The following is a 23677-nucleotide window of genomic DNA, read 5'->3' as shown; positions in this document are numbered from 1 at the left end:
GTACTTGTAGAGCACTATCCTATCTCCCCTCAGTCTTCTCTTCTCAAGGTTAAACATGCCCAGTTCTTTCCGTCTCTCTTCATAGGGCTTTGTTTCCAGTCCCCTGATCATCTTCATTGCCTTCCTCTGAACCCTCCCCATTTTGTCTGCATCCTTCTTAAAGTGTGGTGCCCAGAACTGGACACAGTACTCCAGATGAGGCCTAACCAGTGCTGAGTAGAGGGGAACTAGTACTTCACATGATTTGGAAGTTTTACTTCTATTGATGCAGCCCAAAATAGCATTTGCCTTTTTTGCAGCCACATCACATTGTTGGCTCATATTCAGCTTGTGATCGACAACAATTCCAAGATCCTTCTCGCTTGTAGTGTGGTTGAGCCAAGTATTCTCCATCTTGTAACTGTGCATTTGGTTTCTTTTCCCTAGGTGCAGAACTTGGCATTTATACCTGTTAAATTGCATTCTGTTGTTTTCTGCCCAGTGCTCCAGCCTATCAAGATCACTTTGAATTTTGTTTGTCTTCCAGGGTATTAGCTATCCTGCCCAATTTTGAGTCATCTGCAAATCTGATAAGCGTTCCCTGCACCTCCTCATCCAAGTCATTAATAAAAATGTTGAAGAGCCTGCGGTACCCCGTTCATTCCCTGTCCCCAGTTTGAGAAGATCCCATTCATAAGCACTCTTTGAGTCCGATTCTGTAGCCAGCTGTGGTCCACATGATAATTGTTTCATACTGTTTCTTTGCAGAAACCCTGTTAAACAGTATTTTGGTGGGTTGTTGGGAGCTCCATTCTGCTGGGAAACAAGGCATGTGCTCTCCATGCATCCAATTTCCCCAGCAGAATCGCTGGGATTTTGACAATATCTGGTGAAGTCGACAGCAACTTCTGGTGCCAGCAGCGACTTCTATAACTGGCAGGGGTGCAGCCCCTACAGGGGTTGGGTGGGGGGTAACCCCCAGATGTTGCTCACCCTTGCTAAAATGCAATAGTGAGATGCAGAACAGTCACTGCTGGGGGGAGAAGTACATGCAGTGAGCCAGTATGGGAAATGGCATCAGGCTAACCACATCAAGGCTAAGCTCAAGCCAGCCAACATACTTGGGAGTCTAGGAATGTCACAAGACGTGCTGCTGCTGGATCCAAACCTATGAGAAGGCGAGCCTGAATGTCGACCAATTACAGCTGTTTTGAGGGTATAAATATTTCAGCTGTGCATGCAGAAAATGTAATGACCTCACAACAGAAGGGAGGATCTGGAGAAAAATGATGGGGATTGCTGGCAACAAATATGAGAAAGGGGGGATTACATGTAATACAAGAAACGAAAGCTTGTAGCCAGGTCCCTAGAACTTTGCACCGTAGCAGAGTTTTCAATGCCACCGAAGGACATGGTTCTCCAGCTTCTTAATAGGCAGTTTGTGTGTTTGGTCTTTTATTGCCAGTGTTTTCCTCAAATATATGTAACTGCAGTGAAGATTGGAAACACCTAATAGTGTTCAAAGCCTAGAATTCTTCTAACAAAGTTACATACGGATTTCTAGATAATTAAGTTTACATTTTCTACTGTGTCACATTACAGTATTCTAGAAATAAAATTTGAAAGCCCACATTTATTTATTGCCCAACCCAAGATGGTGCTTACTTCTATGAGGAAAAGCATCTTCTCTTCCTTAGTTTCAGGCACACCTTGGCCACAGTGCTGTAGCTTAATATTTGCTTCCTTAAGTTTGTTCCTTATTTGCTTTTCTAAGGTTGGTAGCGATTTCTGAATGAAAGAGAAATGCACCAAAAAGAAAGATGTTCAGTCTTAATCCCATGAAATAGTGTTTCAACACCACTTTTTAGGGTGGATTCACAGAATCATTTATGGATCAATCTGACATTTTGACCGAGATCAGTGTTATTGCACCTGCTGAACACTGGTGAGGTAGAGAAACCACAAATCTCTTTTCAGATTAGTATCTCCCAAAGCATGCTAGCAATATTTGTTCACAAAAAGACTGGGCACATGGACCTGTTCTATGATTTGAGCAAATCAAGATGGCCAGGGGGCATGTATGTGCAGGGCTGGCACAAGCTCTCTTGTCACCCAAAGCAAGGGGCAACTTGTGCCACCATCACATGCCCCCATCCTCTACTCCCTTGCCTTTGCTGCCATGCCATGCGGCTGGAGGAAGCAGACTCCTGGGATCTCGCAAGACTTGGCCGGGCTCCTGTGGGATCTCTTGAGATTGCTTCTTCCAGCTGCGCAACTCTCACTGAGAGAAAGAAATGGGTGGTGGGTGCTCTGGAGAGCCCCGCCAGCTGCTCTCCTGGTGCAGCAAATGCTGTGCTGGGAAAGTGGCTGGCGGGGCTTTCTGGGGCACCCACTGGAGGCGGCCTCTCCTGGCTGGGGTGGGGGAGCACAATTTGCTGCTCCTCTGCCATCTGATGTGGGCGCATGTGCCCATGTAATGGTAGGGCCGGCCCTGTGTATGTGTGAGCAAGCACACACACACACACACACACACACACACACCATGAATTGTCTAAAAGAAGTCAGCTTGGGCAGGAAATTGTCCCCTCCTCAAACTGCTTTCACTTTCTATAAATGTTCTGATGCATGCATTTGCATGTAGCATATACTTAGGCCCTTAGACAGAAACCAGACATGACATACAATGGTATGAAGATATCCCCATTTTTTTAAAGTTTTAAACAGTAAAATCTTGAGTTCAAAATAGGTGGTGGGAGGGGCTACTTAATAGTTCTACCCTCTAGCCATTTTTTTTATTCAGGATTTCTCCTTCCATGCTGTTACTCCGCCTTCACCCCTCAAAAAAATACATGGGAAAAGCAGCTGCGGGAGGCGCATTTTTGAACAGAAAAAGCACCACAATGGAAAAAGTAAATAAACCCCTCTCCCAATCAGCAGTTCTCCACTCGAGATAGCAGCCTCCAAAAACAAACAAACTAAAAGTTGGGGGAAGGTACATTCAGCCACCTATCATGTGTAGTTTCAGCCTTGGAGCCAAAGTATGTGACCCTGAGAGTGGGGAGGGATGGTGTGGTGGGATGCGAAGTTACCACCTGTGCTAATTCCCCAAAACAAATCCACCCCCACCCCCTGCTGCTATGGTGGGGAAAACATACAGTTACAATATGAGGGGCTGTATATTTTCCCCTCTGCAGCTAATAGCAGCCCCAAAGGAGGAAATTTGTATTGGGGAATTGGCAGCAGGAGGATGGTTAAGCCTCTTCCCCAGCCACTGCCCTGATCCAAAATCAAGTGCTCTGGAAAATAAAAGAACAAACAGGAGTGAAGATTCTAAATTATTATTATAGTAGTTATATTTTGTATAAAGCAGACAACATTTCTGCAACAATTTCCAGAAGGGTAGCTGTGTCGGCAGCAAAAACAACAAAGAGTCTTGTGGCACCTTAAAGACTAGCACATTTAGGGCACAATCCTATGCATGTTTAGACAGAAAAAAGTTCTACAACTCCCAGCATTCCCCAGCCAGCATAGCTTTTTTCTGTCTAAACACACATAGGATTGCGCCCTTAATCTGGCATAAATATCTGGCATAAACTTATTCCACAATAGTTTATGCCAGAATAAATGTGTTAATATGTCAGTATTGGTCCCATCAAACAGAAAAACTGGTGCTTATTTTGACTGAGCAAAGGTCTGTTATCAAAAGTATGCAAATGTCTGCAATTCACAATATAACTTATATGTTTCCTCATTTCAGTAGGAAAAGTGCCATGTCAAGTCGGGAAAGCTTCCACAGTTATACCGATGTAGGATATTAACAGAAACCCCCTTTGCTTGAGAAAGTCTACGCATGAGCAGCAGCTCACACATAGACTTTCTTTATGCACATCTGCAGGCAGGATCAGCAGCATGGCCCCACTCCCAGTAATTGCAGGATGACCCCTTCACACAATTCACATATGAAGGGGTTGGGGGACAATATCTACTTTGTATTTTCTTTAAGTCCAAGTATGATTTCAAAGCACCTCCAAAGATCAGTTCTTAAATGAAACTGGTATTCTCTTACATTAATGTGCTCTATCAGCTCCTGAGTAAGCCTTTCTGCCAGCAGTGGGATAGTAGCTCTGCCTTCCTCCAAAAGAGTGCTGACAGGGAACAAATGGAAGAGTCACATATAAAAATACGACTCAAAGTACCATTTGGATTTAGATAGACTGTGCCCAACATTCTGTCATTTGTAGCTGGTCTGAACACGATCTTTGGGTTGATCCAGCCCATCACATGGAGTAGAATAAGGAAGTGGCTGTCCTCTCCACAGCCTCACAACCCGGTGTGCCAGCATTCCATATCCAAGCAGGATGCGATGTCCAAAATTGGCCGCTGTACAACTGAAGCCTACTCTCCATTGACTAGGTGTCAATCACGTGGTTGGTTTCCAGATATTTTCTGGGGAGCTGTCCACATGACTGAGGCCTGTGTGTGTAGGCCAGCTTTGGAAGTGCTCTTCGCATGTGGACAGCAGGAACAGGAATGACAGGCATGGCCTCAGAACAGGTGCAGGATCCACCCAAAGGTATAATGTGAACCAGCCCTATGTCACACTCTTCTATTGAATTCTGTGGGACTAAGTAAACAGCTTGCAATTTGAGACACAGCTGAGAGAGAGTGAAACCGGTTTATCAGGTAAGCAGTGAAGCAACTGGGGGTGGCGAGGGAGGTCAAGCTACACCACAGTGATTTCCCTGACTGCTGAGATTAGTAGGTCTGGAGTTTTCCAGCCCATCTCTGACCCATGCATCAAACTTTACTGGCCTCTAGGTAGTATAGATTATTGCTGAGCTGAAAAAGGGGCACGCTGTGCAAACATTAGCCATCCCACTGCTATGACACATGAGCAGTGTCTAGGAAACAAGGAAAGCATCCCACTGCTGAGGCAACAGGGATTTCACCCTGATTCTGTTGCCTTTACTTGAATAGTTGAGGCAGAATATGTATGGGGATGTGCATACCACTGTACATCCGTACATATTTCTGCCTTAAGTAGTCAGGTGTAACTTCATGCCACAAGAGGTGGATATGGCTAAACATGTTGTCCCCTTCTCTTCCCAAATTAGCTGCAGTATTGACAGAGCAATGGCTGTTACTGTGCTTATTTGAATTTTGATATGTTTCAAATGAACTGTAATTGAGTTAGTGTTATCTATCTTGTATTCTTATCTTATCTATTATATTTATATTACGTTATAATGATATTATAATGATATTATATATAAAAGGAAGGGTTTGTTCGTATGTCCTTGATGGACTCGAAAACCGTATATCTGATTGTTATGAAATATTTAGGATTTGTTCTACCTCTGTCTGGGATGGGCGCAGTGAAAATCTTGAAACAAAATGGCAGCCAATCAATTTTTGAAAGATTTACAGCTTCAATACCATTTGATCAATTTCAACCAAACTTGGCATGATGATTCAGCACTGCAACAAGAAAATTAATGGTACGTTTTAACCATATGAATACCTATAATAATAAAACAGAATGTATCTCTGTCCATCTGTCTGTCATCGCCATAGCTTCAAGACCATGAAAGCTAGACACCTGAAATGTGGCATGTAGACTAAGGGGACCCCGAGAATATGCACTTCAGGGTTATTTTGTTTTTAAAATGCATTAATTTTCATTAATGTAAGTGTGTCCATGTGGTTGAAACGTGCAGTTAAATTTTCAGCCACTAGGGTCAGCTTTCACTACCTAGGGGCCCATCTACACTTGGCTTTTACTAAGGGGAGGCTGCGGGTTGAGGTCCCTCATGATAGATGACGTAGTTGCCACTTCACAGCCATCTGTGATTTTTGCCCGGAAAATGTGGAGTGCCAAGGAGGCATTTTGCTCTGATGTTTCTTGTGTTTTTTGTTTGCTGTGGGTTTCCCCGCGCTTGTGAGCCATCTGTCCCTTCCCCAAACTGACTTTGCATTTTGCAGTGGGTGTGTTGTAGGTGTGCGTAGTGCCTGAGTCACTCTGTGATGCCCCTTTACTTCCCCCACCCCTTCACAGCTGCAGAGTTACAGAGGCATAGAGGGACATTTTCATATTTAATCACACTTTCACACATTTTTGCAGCTTCGTATCTTCGCAATGGTTGCTTTTGGACTCAGCACCCAAGGGCTGGGGAGCATCTTGGAGGAGGAACAACATCGCTTTGGGCACCATTTCAGAGTGATGGCTAGGCACGTAGCACTCATGCTTGTGAGTGCGAACCATTGCGAAAGTCTCAGGCTGGGGAACTGACAAACTGATGGTGCAGAAACGGAGGAGCACAAAACACCCAATTTTTACCTAAAAAGGGGTCAGAAAGACACGGCAGAGCCCCTCAAATACAAAACAGCCAGTGAAGTGTTGCACCCCCACACTCATGGGACTGCACAGCTGCACATTTCAGTAAATGGCAAAAAAACAAACAAAAAAAGAGCACGGCAAGTCTCTTAGGGAAGTGTGCAGTAGTGATTTGAAGCCGCATTGCTGTACAGTTGCAACGGGGTGGGGGCGGGGGGTCGAAGCAGTGCCAAATAGATGGGACCTAGCACATAACTTTGCACTCTATACAGTCTGAAACCGCAACAGATTAGTAAGTCAAGGGACACAGTTATACAGGTGACCATCGCCCTGCTGTGGGGCAGCCCCCCTCAGGGACAGACCCCTCCCCCAGGGGGCTATAAGGGTGCACCATGGCAAGGGCTATGCCTAGGGGTGTCATTGGGATGGCTTCACTCAGATGGGGACAGCACAATATGTCCAACTCTGACAGCTGTGTAAGTTTGCTAGAAGGGTTCAGTGTATCAGTGTAAGGGCTATTCCCACCTGTGTGAAGCCAGGTCCATTCACTAGTAATGTAATACATTATGATGATTGTATTTGTTTGTTTTGTGAACTGCTTTGAGCACAATGTATTGTGGAAAATGTGGTATACAGATAAACTGACTATAACAGATGCAAAAAAATGGATGAAAAACTGGAAGGCAGGTTTTTTTAAATAACATCTTCACGCCCCGATATGACATCTTTCACAATGCAAACCAAACCTTACAAAAATTTGGTGCAGTATATATGAGAGCCATCTTCCTCTCTCAGTTGTTAAATGCCCAGGGGTTCCTTCTTCTCTAGCCCCACTTCATCCTACATCAAAATGCTCAAGGCCCCATATATGCACATATTCAAGCCACAGAACAGCCTGATGAATCTGAGATTAGTGTGCACATTTGTTGAAGACATTCCCTTGGGTCAGCATTAGATTTTAGCCAAGAAAGAACAGTGAGGTATTCCTATTTCCATTCATTTTTGTTAAACACTACCTGAAAAAGTTGTGCTCTTCAAAAAACGTTCCCTCTTCTTTGATTGCATCTGCCAAACACACTTTGTTGTTGATGTCGCTCTGCCCACGACATTTAACTATCATGTATCCTTTTCTCAGGGGGACTCTTTGATTTCGGACTATGTCAACTACCTCTGTCTCAGTTCCCTTGTCAACCAAGTCAGGCTTGGTCAGGATGCCTGTGGAATAATGGATAATAAGGAAAGGTTTCTTTTATTTATTAGAGACAGAGCTTATTCTGATCCAGACCTCATGCCTAAGCCATGTACAGTAAGAAAAAAATGGTCTCTGAACATCCTTGCCACTGAGTAATGCCTCTCCTCATTGCTGGGATTAAGAAGCAGGACCTCCAAGTGAGGAAATGTGAGGCACTTCTAAGTATGGTTGAGGCCTGCTCACCATACGAAGGTGACTTTGGCCTTGTTAGGTCAGAGATGGGAAACCTCAGGCCTGCTGGCCAAATCTGCCCTCCTGAGGTCCCCATATGGAGCTGCCCCCTTGCCCTAGCTCCCCCCTCCCCCATCGTCCACCAATTATTTGTGGTTGCCCAACATCTGAGCAGTTTTTCCCCTTTCTAAAAGGTTGACATGCTTCTCCTAATTATTGGCAGTAAAAGCTGTAAGATAAAAATGCTTATTTGGGGTAGTTTTTATAGGACTGACCCCATCTCTTTTTGCCTTTGGCCCAAGCCACCACTGGAAGGCCCCCCCCCCCCCCGAGCTTCTCCGAAATTGAATTTGGCCCTCGGGCTGAAAAAGGTTCCCTGCCCCTGTGCAAGACCGATCATTTTCTTCTTCCACTTCACAAATGTTCCTCAGAGGGAAGGACTGCTGCTCCCTTTAAAAACAGTTTTAAAACTTCCACATGAAACAGATTTAAGAGTCACTCAAAACAATATTTCAGAGAATACAATGACAAAGGGAAGTGTGAGAAGGAGAAATGTGCGCAGTATTAAAATTAGTGTTAAATTCCAAAGTACTGGATAAAGGTGTGTTTCCACTACTTAGAGGGATGGAGGAAGGCCCCAGTGAGGGCTTCAACTGGGAAATCTAGCAGCAGGACCCAGAAACCTTACCTTCTGTGCCCCTGGGACAGCCTGCAGGTGGAAAGAATGGCTGCCCCGTGCCTTGCTGTTTCACTTATGTCACACTGATACCAGCAGGAAGAGAGGTGGCTGTTTGTTATCCTAGCTGGGCCAGGTGATCTGGGAAGCCAATAGGAACCTCACTGGCCCTATATAACTACTGCCTCAGGCTTCGCTCCACAGTCTGAGCAACTTGTCACTGACAGTGCCTGTTATACAGACTCCAGTCCTGTTGCCTCACCTTGTCTGCCTTCTGGAACCCAGGTGATGGTCTTGGACCTGCCTCTGCCCCCTTAGTTACATGACTCCTGCCTTTTAGACCTGACCCATGCTTGCCCTGGACAACCCTGCTAAGTCTTGACATATCACTCCTTGTCCCTCCTCCTCCCAGAATATCCAATTTGTTATGAAATATACTGTTCTCAACTGAATAATTATCCAGGAGTCTGAACTCAGCCTGCCATGATGGAGTGTTTATTCAGATCCACCAGCAAGGAGCCTTTCCTGCCCAACAGATCCATGTTCCTGGAATATCTGTTTAACCATCCCACATAGCATTCATGGGGAAGCAAATTCTGCTTCCATGAAGAACTCACTGTCCTGTAACCAAACCCAGAAATGGAACACCAACTGGTGGTTCCACCCAGGATTTGGTGCAAACTAGAAAGAAGATACCCTTAGAAAGATCCTGTGGTGACTTCAAATACGACTGCATCAACAGTCAGAAGCTAACCAAATAACATGGGACTTTCTGCTGTGAGTTCTATGACTTTTTAAAAAATCAAACAGAAGAGCGTAACCTTGTAAGAAAAACATTATTTGCAACAATAACCATTTTTTTCTGCAATTAAAAAACCTGAAGTGTTTTATTTACATACCAAGTGTTCTCTCTCCCTCAGGGTCTACCTCTTGAGCCATTTTCAGTGCCTCCGTAGTTGCGATGTCAACATTACTTGGCACCACTACCAAATTGATAGTTTCTTGTTTGGCAATATATGTTTTAATTAATTTCATTATCTGAAACAAAATACAGACCATAACTATTTATCTCCTATCGGCAGAGCCTTGAACAAAACTGGAATCATAAGACAACCTTTCTACCAAGGCTGTGGATTTCTAACTATATTACTTTCGCTACGGCAGTACAGGACAGCATGGTTCTCTCTCTGCAAACTCACAATCAGACACTGTAAAATGCATGAGGAGGAGTTGGAGTAGTCTGCAGCTCCTCCCATGTCCTGTCACTCATTCTCCTTTGTTAGAAGTCCTCTTCAGCCCTTTGCAGCTGTTGCTGTCCACATGCACAGGTTCAGCACTGTGTAGACAGGAAGACTGTGCATGGACAGGGCATGGGACAGGGCTCAATGTGTGGACAGGGCATGAGAACGTGCGTCCTGGCTCCACCTCTGACATGGCACACACCCTGCCTCCAGATGCCCACATGCAGAGTACAGTATTCGCAAAGTTTACCTGCATACAGCTGAGCGTGTGCAGGCTTCCACACAATTGGGGATCTTTATTGCATGGGTGCCTACTTGCCTAGGCTTCCCATTTGCAGCACCATTCAAGGTGTGGTGGTGTGTAAAGTCAGGGGCAGGGCCAGGGGAGGCACAGTGCCATTTAGCCAAAAGCACAGACATCTGCAAAGGGATTTTCAGGTTCCTTTTTAAAAATCGAAGGTAGTACCTTGTTAAAGAGATACTACACCTCATACAACAATGTCTGGACAGATGTCTCAGTGTCTGTGAAGGGATGAAGCTTTTCAGCCATTTTGTGTTATGTTTTTGTGGTGCAAAATGATTGCCTTCATGGCTGCTCTGACTAGGAGGTTCAGAAAGTCACAGGAGGGTTAAATTTACAGCTCAGAAAACAGAAACTTGAGGTGAAGGGGAACCTAAAGCCTAAAAAAAGGGGGAGGGAGGAGAATCCTAACAATCCTAATCGCGTCTGCAGAGTGCTGTCCCAGGAGGCTGTTCCAAATGGTCTGGAGCCTGGTCGGTCCTGTGGCTCCGGAACCACTGGAGCATTCTAAGGCCTCCTGTGAGGCCTTGGCAAGGCACTTTGCAGATAAAATTGATCAGATTAGGTGTGTTACTCTGCACGCTGTGGATACACTTAGTGAGCAGGAGGTGGCCTGTGGCAAACCGGTTTTGTGGAATCGGTTCCAGCTTCTTCCTCCTGATGAAGTGGACAAGGTGCTTTCATCTGTAAGGCCGACCACCTGCTTACTTGATCCTTGCCCATCGTGGCTCATTATGGGCTGCAGAGAGAGACTGGGTGAGGGGATCAGGGCGGTGGTGACTGCCTCCCTGGAGGAGGGAGTGATGCCATCAGCCCTCAAGGAGGCAGTGATAAGACCGCTCTTAAAGAAGCCCTCCTTGGACCCTCAAGTTCTGAACAACTTTCGCCCAGTCTCAAATCTGCCATTTTTGGGCAAGGTGATTGAGCAGGTGGTGGCGATGGAGTTGACGGCACACTTGGAAGAAACTGATTATCTAGACCCATTTCAGTCGGGCTTCAGGCTTGGGCATGGGACAGAAATGGCCTTGGTCGCCTTGGTAGATGATATGAGGAGGGCTCTGGATAGGGGTGAATGCTCCTTCCTTGTTCTCCTCGACCTCTCAGCGGCTTTTGATACCGTTGACCATGGTATCCTCCTGGACCGCCTGGAGGGGTTGGGCAGTGGAGACACTGTATTGCGGTGGTTCTGGTTCTTCCTCTCCGGCAGGTACCAGAGGGTAGCACTGGGAGAGGAGGTTTCGGACCCATGGCCACTCACTTGTGGGGTGCCACAGGGTTCCATCCTCTCCCCGATGCTATTTAACATCTATGTGAAGCCGCTGGGGGCTATCATCAGGAGGTTTGGGGTGCAGTGTCATCAATATGTGGATGACATGCAGCTCTACCTCTCATTCAAATCTTCACCAAGGTTGGCCGTAGAATCCCTGTCCAAATGTCTGGAGAAGGTGAGTGGCTGGATGGGGAGGAATAGGCTAAAGCTGAACCCTGACAAGACTGAGGTACTTTTGGTGGGAGACAAGAGGAGGCTGGGGGATGTTGACCTGGTGTTGAATGGGGTACAGCTACCCTTGAAAGACCAGGTCTGCAGCCCAGGGGTCATTTTGGACTCCCAGCTGTCCATGGAGGCTCAGGTGTCAGCTGTGAGCCGGACAGCGCTGTATCAACTCCATCTGATACGGCGGCTGCGCCCCTTCCTTCCCGGCCATCTGCTCCCATCAGTACTACATGCCCTGGTCTCCTCTCATTTAGACTACTGTAATGCGCTTTACGTGGGGTTACCCTTGAAGACGGTTCGGAAGCTGCAGCTGGTACAGAATGAGGCGGCTCACCTGATTAAAGGCAGCTGCCGGCGAGATCACATCACTCCAGTGCTGAAGGAGTTGCACTGGTTACCAGTTGTTTTCCGGGCCAAATTCAAGGTGTTGGTTTTGACCTTTAAAACCCTATATGGTTCCGGCCCAGCCTATCTTAAGGAGCGCCTCCAGCAGCACCAGACAGGCCGCTTAACAAGATCAGCCTCGGATGGCCTTCTCTCTGTCCCATCAGCCAGGACAGCTAGACTGGTGGGGACGAGGGAGAGGGCCTTTTCTGTAGTGGCCCCCACTCTGTGGAACTCCCTCCCTAGGGAACTCCGTCATGCCCCCTCTTTAATGAGCTTCCGTCGTGCATTAATAACGTGGCTGTTCAGGCAGGCATTTGGGGTGGGTTAGGGTATTTTAGAAAATGTTTTTATTGTAGAATGTTATTGTTTTATTGTATGTTGTACATCACCCAGAGTGGCTGGGTGACCAGCCAGATGGGTGATTAATAAATTAAATAATAAATAAATAAATAAAAACTGGAAAAAAAATTTGGACAGAACTGCTCTTCTGATTGGTCAAAAGGAAGTAGAAATAAAGTATATAAATAAAGCAAGCAAATAAAGTTGAGCGGATTAAGGCACTGATGGAGAAAGAAGAGCTGAAATCTGAAGAAAGAAGCCTACAGAGAGGGCTGCAGTGGACCCATATCCCAGAAGCTGAACCAGGTGGGCTAAAAACTGTGTTATTGCTAAGTAGTGGTTTGAATAGGGAAATCATCAGCTGATTTTCAGATCCTACCAGTCTCAAACGTGCACTTATCCTGTAGCAGCCATGTCGGGGGTCAGACTAAGTGGTCTCATGTTCTTGCTGAGCTAGCATAGTTTGGCAGGAACAGCAATGTAGAGACTTCCCCTGTCAGCAAGCCGAATTGCACAACATAGTCATAGAATCATAGAATCATAGAACAGTAGGGTTGGAAGGGGCCTACAAGGCCATCGAGTCCAACCCCCTGCGCAATGCAGGAATCCAAGTCAGAGCATCCCTGACAAATGGCTGTCCAGCCTCGTCTTAAAGGCCTCCAGTGTGGGAGAGCCCACCACCTCCCCAGGTAATTGGTTCCATTGCCGTATTGCTCTGACACTCAGGAAGTTTTTCCTGATGTTCAGCCGGAATCTGGCTTCCTGTAACTTGAGCCCATTATTCCGTGTCCTGCACTCTGGGATGATCAAGAAGAGATCCTGGCCTTCTTCTCTGTGACAACCTTTCAAGTACTTGAAGAGTGCTATCATATCTCCCCTCAGTCTTCTCTTCTCAAGGCTAAACATGCCCAGTTCTTTCAGTCTCTCTTCATAGGGCTTTGTTTCCAGTCCCCTGATCATCTTTGTTGCCCTCCTTTGAACCCTCAAAAAATGATTTTGCCTTCTTGCTTACTGCAAGACTGTATCCTTGTTCTCAAGATAGAATGCCCTATGGCCCATTTCCTGTACCATAAATAACTGTCCCAACTGTAAAACCGTAAGAGAAGGGGGTGGGAGAAAGGGTCGCTTGTGTGTCATCATCTCTATAAAAGTAATGTGTGGCTATGCCTCGGGGCTTCTGGCTCTTTGGAAGTGATTCCAGCCTTAAGCGCGCGCGTTAAATAAAGAAGAATCTCTTTTTCCTTCACTCCGAGGTCTCTCTGACTTTGATTTCTGCTACAATCCTACCTGTTGTCCAATATCTTGTGGCTGATCACCCACAGCTACTCTTGTGATCCCTGGCAGATCAATCAGAGTAAGGTCTGGAACATCAGGGGAGCTGATTTCCAGGCTAATTAAGTGGTGGCTAATGCCCACTCCTTCACCAGCCATTGCATTCTGGGCTACATTATATGAGGGAAAGCAAAGAAACAAGCGAGGTTACAGGAAACTCTGCAATTTGTTCCAACAGACCAAAATGAACAACCTAACATTCCATTTGGGCAGAGGCAGAGCAAACCAACATGCCTCTGCCTTGTCCTTCCAGCTTTGAACTGGAAGGGGAGGCATGTTGGCTTGCTTTGCCTCTGTCCTAGCTGAACTTGACCGGTTGTGGGGCAGGAGCTGGTTTTCTGCCCTCTGTCCCCAGCTCCTGCACAAGGTCAGGGTCAATACCCTGTCCCTTTTGGGGGGAGAGGGGTCCCGGCAATAACAAATGTTTGGTTCACTGGTAAGGCCAGTCAAAAGAGAGAGAGAGAGAGAGAGAGAGAGAGAGAGAGAGATGCTATTAACACATTTTAAACTCTTGTGAAGCATAATGCTATTATGGAATACAACACTTGATTACATTGAAATATCTAGTCACAAATGTTACACACAGACATATTTGGAATGTCTGTTTGATGAAAATGGAGACACCCAAGCAAACCTCTATTTTACATAGAGCTTCCTGCTCCTGCCCCAATTTTAGTACTCATTTAGCTGTTTTGAGAGCTCATCTCAGCCACAAGAGGGCATCAGAGAAGCAAAGGAAATTAGGGATGGACGAAAGTCCCTTACCTGATCCTGCAGCTTGCTTCGCGGTGGGGGGGAGGTGCTCCGTCCCTCGGGCCGAAATTCTGGGTGGGGGGGAGGCGCCCCGTCCCTCGGGCCAAAATTCTGGGCAGGGGGGAGGCGCCCCGTCCCTCCCCCCCCGAAATTCTGGCCAGGGTGGAGGCGCCCCGTCCCTCCGGCCATGAAACCTCCTCTCCTACTGGGACGCAAATGGTGGTGGCCGTAGCTGCCGCTGTTTGCATCCCTGCAGTCAGCAGTGATAGGCGACGTAAATGTTTACGCAGCCTATCACGGCTGACTTTGAAAAAAAAAAAAAGCACGTACGCAAATGGCGGCGCCCATGGGCGCCGCCATTTGCATTCCTTATTTTGGCACGTGTAGTCTACATAAATGTTTACGTAGACTACACGTGCCAAAATAAGGAACGCAAATGGCGGCGCCTATGGGCGCTGCCATTTGCATACGCGCTTCCCCCCCCCCACAAAGTCAGCCGTGATAGGCTACGTAAACATTTACGTAGCCTATCACGGTGTTTTTTTAAAAATCTAGCCGTGATAGGCTACGTAAATCTTTATGTAGCCTATCACGTTTGTTTGGTTTTTTTAATTAGAAATGGTGGCGGTGGCAGCCGGTCGGAAGACCAGCCGCCGCTGCCGCCAAACCGCCGCCACCAGGGATATTCGCACAAGGTAAGTCCCATCCTGGGGGGGGGGGGCGGCACGGGGGGGCAGACCGTTTCTCCACCAATTTCGGGGGGCCGAATGCGCTTACATTCGGCCTCCCCGAGGTTCGTGGAGAAATTCTCTGACATCCCTAGCACTGCAATTCTATGTACACTGAATGTTCTGAGTACACATGCAAAGGGCTGCACTGTCAGTGGCAGTTACCCCTTATTACTGCAGCTTCCACCTGTGATGAGTTAGTCAGTTCTTGCACCGTCTTTAAATACTCAATTTCCCCTTTCCACTCCTTTTTGTGTTCCATTTTCTTGAGCTTGAGCGCTAATGGACATCGGGTAACAATACCTATAAAGTTTAAAACAGTAAGTTAGTTCTTTGTGGAGAATGAATGGAGGAACATGATGAAGAAAAAAGCTCCACTTTAATTTGAACATCACTGATACATGGAATGCCCAAAGAAAGTCTGGTTATACCAGCAGGACACCACACAATATTGCTGAAGTCTTTGGGTATGAAGGAAGTGCCATGCTTGGTCCAGTTCTCCTTTGCATCCTTCAAGATTTTGTTTTAAAGGGATTATTCCTTTGGCCATCAAAAAAGATTTTCCAGGGCAGCATTATGGAACAAAACAAACAACAAAAAATAGAGACAGCCAACAATATAAAAACTAACAGAGAAAAATATCAAATTAAAAAGCAGCATAAAACCAATTTTATGGAGATCAAAATTATTTAAAAGGCCTGGGGGGGACGATTTTGCCTGGTGTAGGCATGGTGCATGCCCCTTCATGGATCACTGCCTTGTTGTGGCGAAGGGGCTTGCGTAACTCAGTGAAGCCATAAGCTATGCCGTGCAGGGCCACCCAAGACAGACAGGTCATGGCAGAGAGTTCTGACAAAATGTGGTCCACTGGAGAAGGAAATGGCAACCCACTCCAGTATTCTTGCCAAGAAAACCCCATGGAACGTATCACAAGGCTAAAAGATATGACGCCGGAAGATGAGCCCCTCAGGTCGGAAGGTGTCCAATATGCTACTGGGGAAGAGCAGAGGGTATTTCCAAGTAGCACCAGAAAGAGTGAAGCAGCTGGGCCAAAGCCGAAAGGACACTCAGCTTTGGATGTGTCTGGTGGTGAAAAGAAAATCCGATGCTGTGAAGAACAATATTGTTTAGGAACCTGGAATGTCAGATCAATGAATCAAGGTAAGCTGGAGGTGGTCAAACATGAGATGGCAAGATTGAACATCGACATCTTGGGAATCAGCGAACTAAAATGGACAGGCGTGGGCGAATTTAATTCAGGTGACCATCATATCTACTACTGTGGGCAAGAATCCCTTAGAAGAAATGGAGTAGCACTCATAGTCAACAAAAGGGTGGGAAAAGCAGTACTGGGGTACAATCTTAAAAACGATAGAATGATCTCAGTACAAATCCAAGGCAAACCATTCAACATCACAGTAATTCACATATGCCCCAACCACTGATGCCGAAGAAGCTGAGGTTGATCGGTTCTATGAAGACCTACAACACCTTCTAGAACTAACACCAAAAAAAGATGTCCTCTTCATCATAGGGGATTGGAATGCTCAAGTAGGAAGTCCAGAAATCACTGGGATAACAGGCAGGCATGGCCTTGGTGTACAAAATGAAGCAGGACAAAAGCTAATAGAGTTTTGCCAAGAGAACACGCTGATCATAGCAAACACTCTTTTCCAACAGCACAAGAGACGACTCTACACATGGACATCACCAGATGGTCAATATCAAAATCAGATTGATTATGTCCTTTGCAGCCAAAGATGGAGAAGCTCTATACAGTCAGTCAAAACAAGACCTGGAGCTGACTGTGGCTCAGATCATGAGCTGCTTCTTGCAAAATTTTGGCTTAAATTGAAGAATGCAGGGAAAACCACTAAACCATTCAGGTATAACCTAAATCATATCCCTTATGAATATACAGTGGAGGTGAGGAATAGATTGAAGGGATTAGACCTGATAGACAGAGTGCCTGAGGAACTATGGACGGAGGTCCGTAACATTGTTCAGGAGGCAGCAACGAAATCCATCCCAAAGAAAAAGAAATGCAAGAAAGCCAAGTGGCTGTCTGATGAGGCTTTACAAGTAGCTGAGGAAAGAAGGGAAGCGAAAAGCAAGGGAGATAGGGGGAAGATATATCCAACTGAATGCAGAGTTCCAGAGAATAGCAAGGAGAGACAAGAAGGCCTTCTTAAATGAACAATGCAAAGAAATTGAGGAAAAGAACAGAATGGGAAAGACTAGAGATCTCTTCAAGAAAATCGGAGATCTCAAGGGAACGTTTTGTGCAAAGATGGGCATGATAAAGGACAAAGAAGGCAGGGACCTAACAGAAGCAGACGAGATTATGGAGAGGTGGAAAGAATACACAGAAGAACTATACAGGAAAGATCTGAATGTCCCTGATAGCCATGATAGTGCGGTCACTGAACTTGAGCCGGACATCCTAGAGAGTGAAGTCAAGTGGGCCTCAGGAAGTATTACTAACAACGAAGCTAGCGGAGATGACGGTATTCCAGCTGAGCTATTTAAAATCCTAAAAGATGATGCTGTTAAAGTGCTGCATTCAATATCCCAACAAATTTGGAACACTCAACAATGGCCGCAAGACTGGAAAAGGTCAGTTTACATTCCAATTCCAAAGAAGGGCAATGCCAAAGAGTATTCAAACTACCGCACAATTATGCTCATTTCACATGCCAGCAAGGTGATGCTCAAAATCCTACAAGCTAGGCTTCAGCAGTATGCGAACCGAGAACTACGGGAAGTACAAGCTGGGTTTCGAAGAGGCAGAGGAACGAGAGATCAAATTGCCAACATTCTCTGGATCATGGAGAAAGCAACAGAATTCCAGAAAAACGTCTATTTCTGCTTCATTGACTACGCTAAAGCCTTTGATTGTGTGGATCACAACAAACTGTGGCAAATTCTTAAAGTGATGGGAATACCAGACCACCTTACCTGTCTCCTGAGAAACCTGTACAAGGGTCAAGAAGCAACAGTAAGAACCAGACATGGAACAACCGAGTGGTTCAAAATTGGGAAAGAAGTACGACAAGGCTGCATATTGTCACCCTGCTTATTTAACTTATATGCAGAGTACATCATGAGAAACGCTGGGTTTGAATCACAGGTCGGAATTAAGATTGCCGGGAGAATTATCAACAACCTCAGATATGCAGACGATACCACCCTAATGGCAGAAAGCGAAGAGGATCTAAAGAGCCTCTTGTTGAGGGTGAAAGAGGAGAGTGCAAAAGCTGGTTTGAAACTCAACATTAAAAAAACGAAGATCATGGCATCTGGCCCCATCACTTCCTGGCATATCGAAGGGGAAGAAATGGAAGCAGTGACAGATTTTACTTTCTTGGGCTCCAAGATCACTGCAGACAGTGACTGTAGCCATGAAATTAAAAGACGCTTGCTCCTTGGGAGGAAAGCTATGGCCAACCTAGACAGCATAGTAAGAAGCAGAGACATCATCTTGCCGACAAAGGTCCGTCTAATCAAAGCTATGGTTTTCCCAGTAGTAATGTATGGCTGTGAGAGCTGGACTATAAGGAAGGCTGAGCGTCGAAGAATTGATGCTTTCGAACTGTGGTGCTGGAGAAGACTCTTACGAGTCCCCTGGACTGCAAGGAGGTCAAATCAGTCCATCCTAAAGGAAATCAGCCCTGAGTGCTCATTGGAAGGACAGATACTGAAGCTGAAGCTCAAATATTTTGGCCACCTAATGCAAGAGAAAACTCCCTGGAAAAGACCCTGATGCTGGGAAAGACTGAAGGCAAAAGGAGAAGGGGACGACAGAGGATGAGATGGCTAGATAGCATCACCGATGCAATGAATATGAACTTGAGCACGCTCCGGGAGACAGCGCAGGACAGGAAGGCCTGGCGTGCTATGGTCCATGGGGTCACGAAGAGTCGGACATGACTGAACGACTGAACAACAACAAGGCATGGTGCCACCACCATAGGCATGGTGCCACCACCAAGATGGCCCTCTCTCAACATCACCGCCTGCCTCAGTGCAGGGGGCAGCCAGAAGAGAGCCTTCAAAGACATTCCTTATTTACTTATTTGATTTACAAAGACTATTTCTAATAGATTAAAACAATAAAACACATCAAAATACAATAAAAACACAACAATTTCAGAATAAAATCGGCATCCAAACCAACAGACCCACTTATAGGCCTAAGGCCTTCTTGAATAAAGCAGTCTTTGCCTGCTGGCAGAAGGACAGTAGAGAGAGAGTGAAGCTAGCCTGCCTCAGGAGGGAGTTCCACAGCCTGGTAACCACACAACAGATGATTGTATTTCACCAACTCACAGAAATGTTAGACATTTCAAAGAGGAAAAGCTGACAGGCTATTCTTACCGCTGCCCCTAGGAAGAGCAACTCCTGACAGCGCTTCTAGAACTGAGCTTTTCCCAGAGCTCTGGTCCCCGATCACAGCAATTGCTGGCAACGCCAAGTCCTTTTCCACTCCGAGGGCTCTTAGAGAATCAATGAGGTCAATACAGGGACGGATCTTCTCCTCATACTGGCTGCACAAGGAGGCACTTTGTGCTTTCTGAGAGAAAAACAAAGTGGTCTCTATGACTGAAACAGGAATGAGCCCCAATAAGTTGTTGTAGACAATGATGGCAAGACTCTGATACAGACACTTGTGACAGATTTGTTTAACTTTGATGATGACAGTGAGTAAAAATACTAATAAACGAATGAGATATGGCTTATTAGTAGTGCCAGTGTAAAACTTTATACACTTGTAAAGAAGATATATAGATGAAAAAAGAAGCAATCTTTACCAATAGTTCCCACTTTTAATTGTAAATGAAGTTCACATTTCCAGGGAAATGTGTATTGCAAAACTGAATTCCACACACTTTGAAATGTAAGAAACAGTAGTCAAACCTTTCAGGCTCAGACATACAGGAAAGTCGACCTGTCTCTTGGACTGTAATTTTGAAAGGCCTGGTATCATGTGGTTGGGGCCAATTGCATGGGACTTTCCCACACAACCAACATCAAGCTGGGATCAGGGACAATTTGGTAGGAAAGACCCACAGGAGGCCTCGACCCAGCGACATGGTGCTGGCTGAGTCTTTAATGGTTAACAGCAGCATCATGGGATGGAGTCATGGACAAACAGCTCCAAAGCCACTATGATAAAAAATAACATCTCAAGGGCACCTTAGTCAAATGAGCTAATGCAGAAGGCCTTAGAAGGGATAATGGGTCTGAGAAAAAAAGACCAGGTGCCAAATCGTGGCATATCTTAATGAAGAGGACACAGTGTCTTATTTCTCTTATATTTGCACTATACATGCAATGATACATGTGAACTTTTTTACATGGCCTTGTAATGCATATTTCCAGCACACTGACCCTAAACATCTATGCTTTCTTTGCACCAGTGTTACCACTGGTGCATCAGATTGTGGATCAGGGTACTGAAAAAAGTATACCTTGGATTTTGACATTTCTTTGGTCTCAAAGAGATATTGTTATACATTTTTCAGGCACGGGTTTTGGCAACATTGGATATAATTTGGGATATATTACCTCACTGTGTTTATTCTTCAGTGGAGTTGGGCCATTTTTCATGTCAAGTGTGACAGACATTTTCCTCTTAGACATCAGAATATTTCTCTGGAATGGAAAACAGATTGTTATGCCACAGGAAACATATATGTTCTTAATGATTGCTGTTGGGTTTCGGTTTTTTTAATTAAAGTTTTTTATTTTTCTTTCTGGCTTGGATGCTGTTTCCTAAGAGAGACTGTAGGGCTGTGTTTCCACCAGTGATTAACTCCAACCTGGCTGCACAGTGAGGCCTCTGTGTTTCCATGACGTTGTGGCCATTCAGCCCCAGAGCCGCATTTTATTGCTGAAAAACCGCTTCTTCTGAGACTGCTTATAGCCCAACTTTTCCAGCTTACCGCAGCTCCATTACTGACCTGTTTCCACAATCACACTAGGTCCGGTATCATAGTCCTGCCCTGTTTTGGAGCAGGATGCCAATGGATGCCAACTTTTAAAACATTATTGAAAATAAGCACTAGAACACAGCCCATGACCCCAGTCAAGGGGTGTTTTCTCCCATTGTGCTGAATGAGGCTTGCCCTCTCAATGACCACAGAAATGACAGAGAAGCCCCTCAACTGACACGGCACGTATCAAAGCCCTCAATTCCCTCCAGTCCATTGCCTTAGGATGTATTCTTCACAGCTTCCTTATAGAGATCCTGTGCAGTAAAATGGGGGCTGGTTTCGGTCTCTTTCCCACAAACCCATTACTGTCTCCTCGGACGTAACTCCCCTTGTGGTTGATAAAGTCCTCTGGGTTAAAATGGGGGCTAGTTTGCCTCTTTGTGTCCCCCCCCCCTTTCCCAGCACAAGCGTATGTGTGTCTACTCGGAAGTAACTTCCATTGTGCTCAGTGAGGCTTGCTCCTGAAATGCAGATGCATCTGGACTTTCAGAGGAAAGGAGAAAGGGGGGAAGGGGGGAAGCCTCTCTTCACAGCAAAGCTGATTCCTTTTAAAAATCCCATGCAGACTGGACCACACTGTTTGCCATTTACAGCCAAAATGGAAAAGCCACACCTGTAGGCAAAGTTTAACCACTACAAATTTAAACTTGGTGGAGTCTGGACTCTCTCTTTGAAAAATCAAATACAAGGCTTAGCAAGGCAACCAGAGGCACATCAAGTGATGTGACAGACTTACCAGCATTATGTTTGCAGAATGCGTGTCAGACTGAATGGACAGGAACTGCAGGCATCCATCACAGTTTAGACTTGTTCGTTATGGCGGGTTGCACGAGCGTTCCCCAGACATCTTGAACTCAGGCACTTCTACGTACCTCACCTTTTGCAATCTCTCATCCCACCACCAAATCATCTTTTGCAAACGAGCCAGCAGACATCCTTCTGCGGAGTGGCATGCACACAGGCTTTTTGCTGAATACAGTGCTAATATTGGGATGCTAATCCCAATATTGACATTAGAAGAGGAAGGGCACAGGAGTTCTTCACACGCACTCACACCCAGAAAACTATGCACACAGGGAAACGGGATGGCCAAGCACAAGCAGCACCTCTTCCGGACCTCCTTTTCCCTTAAATTACAGAAAGAGGATGTGGCTGCGGTCGAGCCCCTCTCCCTCCTCCAGTGTCTCTGCTTAGGAAGAAGAAAAAGCCTGCTTCCAGATCCTGTCACTCCCCTGGAATTTTGTGCCTCCCTCTGGGCACCTTTCCCACCCCCAACTGCACCCACCCTACAGTTTTAGAACCGGTGGATTTTAGTTTCTTACCTTCTGTGTTCGGGCGTCAAAAAAGGATGCTGCTTTCCTTTCCTTTGAGGCAGATCTGACGATGGGTTAGACCCGGCACAGCATTAGCTCCGCCCCTGTTCATGTCATTTCACAGAAATCGAAACTGAACCCAGAATAAAAGGAATCCAAACAGCGGAATACACGCAACAAACGTGTGCTTTATTTCAATCAACTGTTGTTTTTTTAAAGACAGAAACCCGCCGGGAGGCGCAGCTGCCTGCCAACGCCGGATTTTTTGGCTAACAGTTCTTCTGTAACTCTGCGGCCGAGAAACCATACCAGCGATTCCCCACAAAGAGAAACTCTTCTCATTATATCCTGCTTACCGCACCTCTGAGTTTGTTTCCTCTGAATCTGATTCGTGCCAACCTAGTATGACCAATCTCTGTGCCCCCCGTGGATTTTATCTCCTGTTAGCAGTTATTGAATTTATTATTTTTGAATACTTCTATACTGCTTATTAAAACCCCTAAGCAGTTGACATAAAATGCAACATAAAATAACTGTCCAGATAAAATAAAAACATCCTAATACATAACAATAACAGGGTGGCAACAGACTCTCACAGGTCAGGGAAAGTCTGTGTTAATAGACGTGTGTTCAAGAGGTATTTTGAGCTTGTCACAGTTTGAGGCTTGAGCCACATCGGAGTGTTCCAAAGGGTGGGTGCTACCACTGAGAAGGCTCACTTACCCGTGATGTTCTGTTGGCCATGGAACAACCAGTAAGGCCTCCTCAGATCTCAGGGGCAACTGGGTTGATATAACAGAAGGCAGTAGGCTAGGTAGTCTGGTCCCAAGTTGTTTAGGACTTTGTATATCAACAGCAAAAACCTTGACTATGGCTCAGTAACTAATAGACAGCAAGGAGGGGAGTCCAGTAGTGATATTTTCCATAAATGTCAGTTATTTCTAAAAACCTGCCTGTAACCATGCAGTCCAGATGTAACTGTTGTTGTTCAGTCGTGTCCGACTCCTCGTGACCCCATGAACCATAGCACGCCAGGCCTTCCTGTCCTGTGCTCTCTCCCGGAGTGCGCTCAAGTTCATGTTCATTGCATCGGTGATGCTATCTAGCCATCTCATCCTCTGCCGTCCCCTTCTCCTTTTGCCTTCAATCTTTCCCAGCATCAGGGTCTTTTCCAGGGAGTTTTCTCTTCGCAAGATGTAACTGTAGGACACAGTTATTGACTGTAAGCTGCTGTTATCTGGTAACTGGGGGAAAGGCAGCACAATGCTGCTGCTGCTCGTTTTTCACTCCGCCTCCTCAGGACCTCTCTTTCCCTCTATTATTTTATGTGGATAGTGTTGATTGCCAGTTGGGTACTTGTAGCTTCAGTTGCATGATAGC

At 45.8% G+C, this 23677-nt stretch overlaps 1 protein-coding gene across 6 annotated transcripts in view; it reads right to left on the bottom strand.

The window, feature by feature from the left end:
- The window catches only part of LOC146349914 (interferon-induced GTP-binding protein Mx1-like), a 34362-nt gene extending 11057 nt beyond the window's left edge, over positions 1-23305 (bottom strand). For 3 of the 6 annotated variants that reach the window (XM_084843775.1, XM_084843778.1, XM_084843779.1), the window contains exons 1-10: positions 22307-22366; positions 21721-21923; positions 20557-20643; positions 19366-19561; positions 15154-15291; positions 13463-13617; positions 9312-9450; positions 7330-7528; positions 4046-4124; positions 1645-1767 (exon numbers count right to left, since the gene is read on the bottom strand). In XM_084843775.1, coding sequence (XP_084699901.1) covers positions 1645-1767; positions 4046-4124; positions 7330-7528; positions 9312-9450; positions 13463-13617; positions 15154-15291; positions 19366-19561; positions 20557-20643; positions 21721-21726 — 1122 coding nt within the window. In that variant the 5' untranslated portion in view covers positions 21727-21923; positions 22307-22366. Of the gene's footprint in view, positions 1-1644; positions 1768-4045; positions 4125-7329; positions 7529-9311; positions 9451-13462; positions 13618-15153; positions 15292-19365; positions 19562-20556; positions 20644-21720; positions 22135-22306; positions 22402-23020 lie in introns of those variants that run through there. The other 3 variants (XM_084843776.1, XM_084843777.1, XM_084843774.1) reach the window with 3 other exon arrangements.
- Positions 23306-23677: the final 372 nt, after the last annotated feature.

Source organism: Heloderma suspectum, chromosome 3 (genome assembly GCF_057233095.1).
Source record: "Heloderma suspectum isolate Gila_16-S chromosome 3, 16-S_ref, whole genome shotgun sequence".
Taxonomy (NCBI): domain Eukaryota; kingdom Metazoa; phylum Chordata; class Lepidosauria; order Squamata; family Helodermatidae; genus Heloderma; species Heloderma suspectum.
This window is presented reverse-complemented; position numbering and strand designations above follow the sequence as displayed.